This window comes from Lepidochelys olivacea (genome assembly GCF_965140295.1).
Source record: "Lepidochelys olivacea isolate rLepOli2 genome assembly, chromosome: 1".
NCBI classification, from domain to species: domain Eukaryota; kingdom Metazoa; phylum Chordata; order Testudines; family Cheloniidae; genus Lepidochelys; species Lepidochelys olivacea.
The window spans coordinates 237,341,352-237,353,436 of NC_140411.1; the positions used below are offsets into that span (position 1 = coordinate 237,341,352).

At 43.2% G+C, this 12,085-nt stretch overlaps 1 protein-coding gene across 4 annotated transcripts in view; it reads right to left on the bottom strand.

Moving 5' to 3' along the window:
• The window catches only part of AEBP2 (AE binding protein 2), an 86,929-nt gene that overhangs the window by 11,481 nt on the left and 63,363 nt on the right, over positions 1–12,085 (bottom strand). For all 4 annotated transcript variants that reach the window (XR_014709920.1, XR_014709921.1, XM_084617356.1 and 1 more), the window contains exon 6: positions 892–959. Coding sequence is in view for 2 of the 4 variants with exons in the window: in XM_084617356.1 (XP_084473482.1) it covers positions 892–959 (68 nt within the window). In the remaining 2 variants the exon portion in view is untranslated. The remainder of the gene's footprint in view (positions 1–891; positions 960–12,085) is intronic.

Consider the following 12,085-nt stretch of genomic DNA (forward strand, 5'->3'; position numbering starts at 1 on the left):
TGAGTAGAGTGAGGCACTACGCATCTGACACGTAATTATCATGTGACGCCGGCTACAACAGTGCCATGCGAACGCCTGTTCTCACTTTCAGGTGACACTGCAAGCAAGAAGCGTGCAGCATTATCTCCTGCAAATTGTAACCAAACTTGTTTGTCTGAGTGATTCACTAAAGTAGGACTGCGTGGACGTGTAGGCTCTAAAGTTTTACTTTTTTTTTAAATGCATCATTTTTTGTACATCATTCTATATCATGAAAGTTGTAATTACATGTTGAACTTAGAAATGAAGAGATTGCACTACAGTATTTGTATTAGATGAACTGAAAAATACTATTTCTTTTTTTACTGTGAAAATATTTGTAATCAAAAATATAAAGTGAGCACTGTACACTTCGTATTCTGTGTTGTAATTGAAATCAACATATTTTAAAATGTAGAAAACATCCAAAATATTTAAATAAATGGTATTCTATTATTGTTTAATCACCATTAATTGCGATTAATTTTTTTAAATCATTTGACAGCCCTAGTAATTCCACATTTCAATGATTAATGGCACTGGCGACTAGCAGCACTGCCTATTAACATTTACTCTGGTCTAATATAGCAAGTACACCTGCTTATGGAAAAACAAAGTATTTTTAAAAAGGCATTTACATAGACAATAATAATTGATCATCTCAATGACTTGGCAACAGAAGATGATCAACTAGACAAAGGAGAAAGTTAATGACTGTTTTGTTCCAAACACCCAGGTTACTTTAAAAAACCCCAATAAATTTACACAGAAAATGTATTGTTAAATATTCAAAGAATAATAAAGGACAGCACATTAACTGGATTGTAAATGCTTCCACATACAAATAGTATAACTGACAATGTATATACTCACATGTCTTCTGGCGTCCAGTGAAGCAAGAGTTTTATTTTTCCAGACTCCTCTTTTCTTTTAGCTATTACCTGACATTAACAGTTAAAATAAACATGATTTAAAAATCAAATCTGCAGAATATTTTCCTCACATTTATATTCCCTTGCTAGGTTTTATCCCAACTGAAACAACTACTTAGGAAATAAAAATTGTTTCATCAAAGACCGTGATAATTATATGCATAAGAAATCTATGTGTAGAACTGCTCAAATAGTTCTTAGTAAGGTTGTAACCCTTTCATTTAAATTTCCCTTAAAATTTCGTATTTGACATATTCAATAATCAGTGAATGAAAATACAGACATATCTTGAAATTTACTTTTTTTTAAAAATCAGTCAAGATTTTGCAAAGTTATTTCAAAACTGAAATTAGTGAATAAGATCCACACATTTTATGTATAGTTATGAACATGAATGTGATGCTTTATGAAATACCTAAGGAGACAAAGTTACTGCCTGATAGAGTTTACAATCTCATTCCAACATTGTACCCAAAACCTAATGTTCCTTTAATTTATTCAGATTGCAGAATAAATCACTCAAAAATTAGGAAATACTACATTTATGGATGTCTATGCAATCTTAATTCTTCCCCCTTGTACCTACAAACTGTTACTCTTGGGGGAATTCTGCACCACTGCACAATGCAGAATTTTGCAGAAATTAACGGTGTGTGCACAGAATTGCCTTTCCCCCACAGAAATGGGCTGAAGTGCTGCTCGCTGTCACTGGACTCTGCAGAGCCCAGCTTGCACATAGAAGACCATGCTGGAGGAGGGGGAGGGAGCTAGAGGGTTCCTGGCAGCTGCAGTTCCCAGCATGCCCTGAGGGAAGGAGAGGGTGACACACAGGAAACTCCATACAAGCCTGGGACAGAGCATCAGGCTGTTTATCCCTCTGGATCCCTGGGCTCTGGGGGATGGGTGTCCGGGCAAGGGCGGATCCCGCAGCTAGGCTCTGCGGGGGGTGGAGGGGGAATATATCTGGGCTGGGAGGCCCCCGTGGTTGGGATCTGTGGAGGGGGGGGGGGGTTTGGGTGTATTGGTTGGAGGCTCCCCCTCGCCCCCCGGTGAGCTGGGGGTGGTGGGGGTGGTGAAGGGGTTGAGGGTGTCTAGCCCCCTGGCTGGACTCTGCGTGGGGGACAGGGGAAACCGGGTTGTCATAGGGGTTTCTTTAACACTCTACTCTTGGGGGAATGTGTGTGTTGGTCTGTATTGTTACAGACATACTTAGGTATTTTGAAAAAAAATTATCAAAATATTGAAACGGGCATGATTATGTAGTGTTAGTTTGACAAATGAAATGTGCAGAATGATTTTTTTGGGGGCACACACTTTTTATTTTGTTGGCGCAGAATGCCCCCAAGAGTTCATTTTCTTTCTCTCTCTCTCTCGACAGATAGAAGTGTATATATACAAATTAAAGTTGCACAGGATTCCAGCTCCCCCAAAAGTAACATCCAAGACATTTAAAATGCGGAAGACATGGACACAGATGGTAATATTAAAACAGAAAATGCTTCTCCCCACAAAGGGTTTTTAGGAGAAAATGAAGATTGTGTTTTTACAATTCAGACTAACTTACAGTAGGAGAGCATATCAGAAATTCTTGGCAGAAATTCACTTGACTCACTGTTCTACAGAGGATCATAAAATTAATTATTTGCAAACAAACCATTCTCTATCCTGCTGGTACTGGAGAGCACTTGCAAGTCTATTCCCACAAAATAAATCCTTACAGTCAAGGGCCAGATTTTTAAATATGGGATCCTATAGTTAGGTTTCAAAGTCTTGGCCAAGATTTAAATAAAACATGATGAAACCTAAGCATTAAAAAAGCATTAAAATACAAGTTAATGCAGACAGTTTACACATGTAGTGTATTTTCCTTAACACCAATGTGTTAATACTCACATTAAACTTTCCAATAACGTACAATCCAGTGTGGGCTGCTTGCTTTCTCATGTACTGGACTGTTCTTTGGCTCTCCAATGCTGGACCTAACACTTACATACTATGCACACACACACTGTCAAAGAGCTGTACAAACATTAATCCTAACAATTCCTAATCATCTATGAATGCATGGCAGTCCATCAAATCCATGACAGAGACTCTAAAGCCTGTAACACTGCCAATTCAGAGTATGTCAGATCCACAGATTACTGCTGAGCTTTTAAAGGTAAGTGCACTTGTTCTGCAAATGACCTTTGCAAAATGTGCAGGATTAAAATCTAATGTCAAGAAGTTATGTAGATGTTTCAAAATGATGTTCCTAAACTGTGCCAGAACCGAAGCAGTTCCCATGTTACCATACCCAAGCAACTAATGCCCAAGCTATCCTCTCCAAACTAGTCCTATCCATGACATATTTTCCAGGACTCTAAAATAAAATAAGTGTGATGTCTATAGGCCAAGAGAGCTGAAAAAAAATATGACCTAACCAAAACATTAAAAAAAATGGACACACTATTTTGGAAGTGTCACACTTCACATGACTTGTCAAAGGCCCCTGGATTCTAATAAAAGAAGATCTGCCTTTGCTCAAAGACCTCAAATAATTTGAAGAACAAACAAATTTCTTAAAAAATAATATAGAAGTGAGGCAATGAGGGGGAAAATCAGTTTCAGAACTGAAAGTTGATTGTGACAACTATAAAGAAAATGGCATCTTTGCTTAATGAGAGACTAAATCCTTTGTATTCTTGGATACAAAAATTGTGCAATTAAGAAGGTATTCACCACAATGGAAGATGTTACTAATCACCCAGACACTGATGCTAAACTTATTTTAATCACTTTACAAGACAGGAAGAGTCTCAGAGTAACAAAATGAAACAGATAGAAGAAAAGATTGTTTTCATTGTGGCAGACAGCAGGAGTACACACAAATTGCTGGCTGCAGATGCAAGTATACATGTCAGAATTCTGCAGCTTCAATATTGCAAAGGGACAACCATCCAGCACATACCATTTAATTCCACTGAAGTGATCTTGCTGTCCCAAATAAGCCCTGCTTGTTGAAATCAAACTATCAATAGAAATTTGTTTACTTCATTGAGACTGTTATGTAACAATTTTGCATGTTTTCAGACACTAAGGAATGAGCAGGCACAAGAAAGGTTAATTTGCTACTTGAAAAATTCCACTTTGTTTGATATTGAACCTTTCAAACGACAACTTTTTTTCACTTTATTCAAATCACGTGTAACACATTTGAAAGTAAAAAGAAAAGGAGCACTTGTGGCACCTTAGAGACTAATGAATTTATTTGTTAGAGTTAGTCTCTAAGGTGCCACAAGTACTCCTTTTCTTTTTGTGAATACAGACTAACACGGCTGCTACTCTGAAACCTGACATTTGAAAGTGGAGACCCAGGCACTAGGATTCTGTTACAATCCTACTGACACTATGAATTCAGAGAACTGACCTACCTTTTCAGTGATCTATATGCAACCATTCTAGAAAGTAATAAGATTGACTCATTCATCAATATCATGCCATCAACAGGACAGTGTAAAAAAAAATTTTTTTTCAGAGTAATCAAGTCTCCAGATATGCCTACACTTCCAGGAATGTGCAGTCACGTTCATAACAAAAGGCTGACTTGATTCAATTTCATATCCCCTTTCCTTTAAGCTGATTTGACAGAAAGCATGAACGCTTTCAGAATAAGCTTGAACTGTTTTTTTTCTAGTACACTTAGGCTGATGACATGGTGCTTATCTGTGGATAAGAACACTGATAGTTACCTATCACTTGAATTGATTTAATTAGATTTCACCTTCACTACAAAACAGGAATTAGTCTTCTTGCCAGGGAAAGGCTTTCTGTATAATTTTGTTCCATAAAAATATTTCGACTCTTTAATTATGCTTGCTTTCAAGTTACCAATGGATACTTAAAGACAGAAGACAAAACTGGGTGATTTCATTTACCAAAAGAAAAGCCAATCATACAAATCATAGATAAAACTAAATATAGTAAATTTAATTATACCGACGCCTGGTCTACATTACAGAACTAGGTCGATGCAAGGCAGCTTATATCGACCTATGTAAGTGTCTACACCAGTGGTTCTCAACCCACAACCCATTTGTCGCCCGATCAGCAACAGCTGCAGCCCATGTGACATCCACCGTGCCATACAGGTAGGATATATATTGTGTGGATGTGATCCACGTTACACAAAGAGAGCTGCATATGCGGCCCACAATGGTAAATAGGTTGAGAACCACTGGTCTACACTAACATTTTGCTCCGCTGACCTAACTGCCCTGCTGTGCTGACTTAACACTGTTGCTTACATTGACTATTATAGGCTTTCCACAAGCCATCCCACAATGCCCCACACTGACAGTACAATCAGTACAAGCACTCTTGGTCAGGAGACGCACCGCTGACACAAGGAGTAAAGTGTAGACATGCACCAGTGATATAATTAGTGTGGCAGCTGTATGCCGAAGTAAGTTAGGTCAAGTCAATTTTGTAGTGTAAACATGCCCCGAGGTATCAAACAAAATATAGAATTGAGGTCTACATTTAGGTTTACTAGAACGTTTGTGTATTTTTCTCTCCTTATTTGTACCTTCAAAAACTCATCTACAGCTGCTTTTAATATCACACTAATGTACAAATTTTCAAATATGTATAATTGTCTAATATACTGTTAAGCTTTCCAAGTATTCTGCCTCTGAATGTAGTCTTTCATCACCTGAGATTCCAGGGCTGGCATCTACTTTACTAGTTTTTTAATTAAAGAGATATGAGGATTTTTGAAAAACATGGATTATTCACAATCATTTTGCTTAAAGACAGAAAAACACTGCCGTTGGCTAGAAATCCACAATAATGAACAAATATGTTAGACACACGTGATATAAAGTCAAGGATATAGAAAATTATTGGCCTCTGAGGACATTTTAAATGCAGTTTTTATTTCCATAGAAATAAAATACATTAATTACACCATACACATTGTTTATAACTGTTTTTTAGAAAATATTTCACCTTTGGCTTCTTTAACAAGAAAATAATTGCATAAAAGAACGGTGTCTGAGAAGAACTAGCATTGCAACAAGTTCATAAAGTGATGGGCATCAAAGGTTACACTCGTAAAGTACCTTCTACTAAGGGAGGTGGCAATTATTGACAAATTACTATTAAATGTCAAAAACTAGATGCTTCCTATATTTTTGCACAAAAATATAGGAAATTATCCCACCAATGGGATAGAAAAAGCAGGAAGTAGTAATACTGAGAGACCTAGCGTGATCGCAGCAGGAAATTAAGACGTTTGCAGTGCAATATGGCAGCAAAAAACAGTCATCAACATTTTGGAGTATCACACCATGGAGCAGGTGAATAACAATTCCTTTCTGTAGAGCTGTAGAATATAAGGTTCAGTTCTCCATAGCCTCTGAATTTTGCTCAGGGGGTGGAGGGTGATCGCTAGTGAGCTGGCTCAGCCCTGGTGTCAGAGCAGTCTTGAGGCTATTCTAAATTATACCAGTGGGAGATTAGCATAGCAGAGCTCTGCCCCTGCTTTCTACTCTGGCACACCTCCTGCTGGACCAGATACCACCTCCACTGGGTTTATGCCAATGAAGAGTTTCCTTTTTTAAAGTGAATTCTTCACTTGGCATTTACTTCCAGAATCTGTACACCTCTTTGTGCCTCCTGAGCAGCAAAGAAAAGACAGTTGCTTTTTTCCATAACTCGTGTTCTTCGAGATGTGTTGCTCATGTTCATTCAACTTAGGTGTGTGTGCTCGCCAGCAGTAGCCGTAGGGGACCGGCTCTGGCACCCCCTGGAGTGGCGCGCACATGCCACGGTATATAAGGTGCCACCGGCTCCCGCCACCCTGTTCCTTCTAGTCGGAAACTCCGACAGTGGGGAAGGAGGATGGGTCGTGGAATGGACATGAGCAACATCTCGAAGAACACTAGTTATGGAAAAAGGTAACTGTCTTTTCTTCCAGTGCTTGATCATGTCCATTCAACTTAGGTGACTCCCAAGCAGTACCTCTCGGCGGTGGGTAGGAGTTCACAGACGTGTATACTGCAACACAGCTCTGCCGAACCTAGCGTCGTCCCTGATCTGCTGAGTGATGGCACAGTGGGGTGTGAACGTGTGCACCAAGGACCACGTTGCGGCTTGACAGATGTCCTGGATCAGGAAGTGTCCCAGGAAGGTTGCCAAAGATGCCCGTGCTCTGGTCGAATGGCACTCCCGCCAACTCATAGCATGTGCAAATGCAAGAGGTGATCCAGTTGGAAATGCTCTGCGTGGACACCGGGAGGCCCTTCATTCTATCAGCTGGTAGAGATAAAAGCTGAGTCGACTTACAGAAAGGCTTTGTCCCATCTAGGTAGAAAACCAGGGCCCTTCTTGCATCCAAAGTGTGAAGGTGCCTCTCTTCACCAGTCTCATGGGGCTTGGGGCAGAAGACCAGAAGAAAGATGTCTTGGCTCATGTGGAAAATAGACACCACTATGGGAAGGAAGACTGCGTGGGGCCTGAACTGAACCATGTCCTTATAGAAGACCATATACGGCGCTTCAGAGGTCAGGGCTCGCAGCTTGGAGACTTGACTTACTGACATCACTTCCACCAAAGCTACCTTCCACGATAGGTGGGACAGGGTGCATGAAGCCAAAGGCTCAAAGGGTGGGTCCATGAGCCTGGACAGAACCAAGTACAGATCCCAATGAGGGACCGGGGATCGAACTTGTGGAAAAAGTCTCTCAAGACCTCTGAGGAACCTGACCCTCGTGTCGTGAGAGAACACCGTCTGCCCCTGGATTGGCGGATGAAAGGTGGAAATGGCCGGCAGATGCATCCTGATAGAGGAGTCTTAGACTTAGACTCCCCTCAAATGAAGCAGGGAGTCTAAGATTGACTGCATTGAAGAATGCCACGGGAAGATGCCCTGTTTGGCTGCCCAGCAACAGAACCTCATCCACTTTGACAGGTAAGTCTGTCTAGTCGAGGGCTTTCTACTCTCAAGGAGGACCTTCTGGACCACTTCCGAACAGGCCCATTCCTCAGGGTTCAGCCTCACAACATCCATGCTCTGAGGTGGAGGGACACAAGGGTTGGGGTGTAAGAGTCTACTGTGATCCTGTGACAGCAGGTCTGGTCAGTTTGCAGAGGCCACAGAGGGATCGCTGCCAGGCTCGACAGCATCCCGAACCAGTGCTGGCGAGGCCACGCTGGGGCAATCATAATAACCTGAAGTCTCCTCTCTCAATTTTCGCTAGGACCTCGCTGATGAGTGGAATCAGCGGGAACGTGTACGTCAGGCTTCCTGCCTATGGCAGGAGGAAGGCATCGGACAGGGAGCCCTTGCCCAGTCAGGCAGGTCGCCCTCAGGCGTACCCTCAAAATGAGCACTTGCCTGCCTGCTTATTGCATGCCAAGCTCAACTGAGAAGGCTGGTGGCTAAGACGCCCAAGAGAGAGTCCAAGGGCTCCTCTAACTCCTCCGCCTGAAGACCCAGGTTGCCTGCGACCCTCTTCAGTAGTTCCTAGTGCGCTTTAGCGTCATCGGAAGGAACCGGGAGAGGGGACCCTGTTATAGCCTCGTCTGGCGACGAGGAAGATGCTGGTGCCGTAGGGTCCTTCGCAACCCCTGGTGGCCTGCTCCCCTACTCCCTCTTGAACCTGTGGCTTCCTTGCGCCCAAGGCTTCATGCACTGGAGGAGGGTAGGAGAGAGAGGCATCTGGTCTCTGAGGCTCCAGACACAGCGCAGGCCGTTTGAAAGGGCTATTCATGGGTACCACGGCACTGGTCACTGTGCCTGGTACTGAAGCTTGTCCCACTGTCAGGGAACCTTGTTCTGAACCAGGGCTGGATCCTGAGCGGTCACTCCAGGAGACCAGGATAGCACGGAATGGTGACTCTGCCCTGACTGATGCCGGTCACTCCATCTGGAGTCTGATTTGGAATGGGGTCTTGGGGACCGGTGGCTCTCGATGGAGCCACAACGGCCTGCAGTCAGCAATCTATATCTGGCACTTGACCAACAGTACTGGGAGTCAGAACAGGCCCGGTGCCAGGAAGCACCCGCAAGGGGTGATACCCTTCTAGGGGATTGGTGGCGGTCCAACGAATGGTAGCGTCAATCCCTCAATGGGTCCCTAGAGTGGTACTGTGGTCTCAGAGATACTGGGTGCCGGGACCGGTACTCCTACTAGGGGCATGTGCCTCTAGAGGTTTGGGCCCGGTTGCCAGCGAGCTGCGCCTTGAGCCTCTCTGCCCGTGCCCAAGTTCCGGGGACCGAATGGGACTGCGCTGTGTCTGCCTTTAAGGTCAGCGGCGTCACGGCTACGAGAGGGCGAGCGTTGGTGGAACGTCCCCCGCAACGGGGAACGGTGCCACTGAGATGGAGACTGTGGTGGTCCAAACACAGGTTTACTCCATGACCGAGAAACTACAAGAGTCGGTGTGGGAAGTACGGGGAAGGAACACTATCTCCTGCAGGGCCTCCGGTGCGGACGGTACCCAAAGCCGGCGGAGGCCTCTGCCACTATCCGGGGTGGCTGGCGGGGAGCGGGCTGGGCTACCCTGCTCAACCAGAGCTTGGGCCTGAAATCCCGATGGGGGTGAAGAGTTGCTCGGCACAGGTCCTTACCCGCACCTTTGGGGGAGGCTGGAGACCGGCCTTGTCCCTCCCACTTGGGCTTCTTGGTTGGAGCCACGGATGGGGACTGGTGCAGGCCAGTGGACGGTCCCGATGAGGCACTGCGTACCGAGGTCACAGTGCTTGGTGCAGAGTTGGAGCATTGCTCCACTGCCGGCGTGAGGGCCAACTCCATAAGGAGCGTTCTTAAACAAATATCGCGCTCTCCTTCTTAGTCCTTGGCTTGAAGGACTGGCAAATTTTGCACTTTTCCACTAACGTGCCCTTCGCCCAAGCAACGCAGACAGCTGCTGTGTGGATCACTAATGGGCATGGACCTCTTGCAGCGATCACAGGGCTTAAAAGCCTGGGGACCAGGGCATGCCCCATCCTGAGGCAAAGTCCTGTTCGGGACTTATGAAGTCACTAGCTATAGCTAAGGGATTTACTAACGCTAACAGAAAACTATATACACTATAATACAAGAATTAATGAGTTTGCATGAACGGGAAAGTAACAGCGTTAGCTGAAGCAGAAACAGTGCCAGCACCATCACTGGCAGCAAGAAGGAACTGAGAGTGGGGGGAGCCAGCAGCACCCCATATACTGCGGCATGTGCACGCCACTCCAGCGGGCACCAGAGCCGGTTCCCTATGGATACCGCTGGGGAAAAAACTTCCAGCACTGGAGCATGAGGCAAGAACACACACCTATGCTGAGTGGACATGAGCAAGCACTCGAAGAAGAATGGCTCTATCTGACCAAAGAATCTGGCTCGCTGTGTTGAATACTGGATATAACACAGCTAGAATGATAATGAAACTGGAGTTCTGAGACTGAGCAACAAAAACCACTAGGGTCTGGAGAAAATGACTTACAAAGAAAGATTAAGATAACTAAATATTGTATTTGGGTTACAAACTTATGTGGATGGGGTAACAACAAATTAATTCAGATTAAAGGAATGTTAAAAGAATACCTTCCTCACTGAGATTTCATTTTATCAAAATAGAATGAATTTTGCCCTCTTGAGATTTTTAATCCCCTGTTTTAGAATATCAAACTTTGATCTACAGCAAATTTAAATGGCCATTGTAGCCCTAGAATTCCAAAATTAGAAACCATATTGACTTCTTAGGTTAACAGTATTCAATCTTATTTTTACTAGTCTGTGACATACAGAAAAGGATTCAGTTCAACACATGGTTATGTCAATTTAGCTTAAAATTAAACAGAAAATTAAATATTGTTTGCATTTTATTATAAAACCCTGTATCTATCGTCATTGTAATTTTAAGCATTCCAGTAGAAAAATTAAAGGCACTGTATGAATATTTAAACTTCTACAATGTACTCATCTTCAGGCACATAAAAAGTTATTTCGTATTTGGGGTTTTTTTAAATACACCATGCCAACAATAACATAGTTCCCAGACAAGAAAATCTAAAATAATCACACAAGATTTCCCCAACACTGGTCAAGCTGGGTTCACTGGTAAAACATCCAGCATTCCCTAGTCAACTTGAGATTCCCTTCTGATTTCAAACTGCTGTCTTAAGACCCAAGAAGAGAAAACTTCTAAAATGTGCTGGATTAGAGTTTCAAACTTTGATCGGCTGTAACTTTAAATGGCCAGAATCACCCTGGAAACACTGCACCTCCAAACTTACATTATAAACAATTTCCTTTCTAATTTCCTTTCACTTTCTCTCATATATGTAACTTCTAAGATGTACTGAACTCAATCCATAAGGGGCGTGAGAAGATCAAAGTCAACACCATGTGTGCATACTGGAAGAAAGCATATACTGATGCATGAGTGTAACATGCTCCCAGCAAGACGCATTTCTAAGTAAGGAGGCTGAAGTTTTTGAAGGGTTTCGAAGTACTGCCACACCTATACAGCACCACAATAATAGAAAAAAAAGGGCACAGATAACTCACAAGAGTTATAATCAAAAGGAAACATCACTACCTTCTTGACAAGTGCTGGTTACTAACATTTTAAACATGTAGCAGCACGTAAGAGATTAGGAAAATGCTCATATTCACAACTTGAGTAACAAAACTTAGGCTTGTACCACCATTACCATTTCTTTCAGTTGCTTCCCCCAGCCTACCAACTTTCTCTTTGCCTTATTAAGGTTAAGATTCTGCCAAACAGCTCTCAATGCCTTCTTTCTCAGTGAGCACTCAGAGAGCCAAATCAACTACACTGTCAAGGTCTGGCAAAATGGGATAATAACGGGCAAGATAATCTGCATCAAGCAATGGTCACTTTAGCAAAACTTTGTCTCTCACCAACAGAAGTTGGTCCAATAAAAGATATTACCTCACCCACCTTCTCTCGCTGAGAAGGAACTACGTTGATTTGAAAACTGTCTGACAGTAAATGCTGCCGAAAGATAAATGTTTAGCAGAACTGTATGATGGTGGGTAGTGAGGAGACAGACCAGGAAGCACCACAACCCATCCCTTCGGCTCCGGAGCCAGGAAAACCGTGCCTGCCCCACCAGAAGCTGAGGGGCAGGA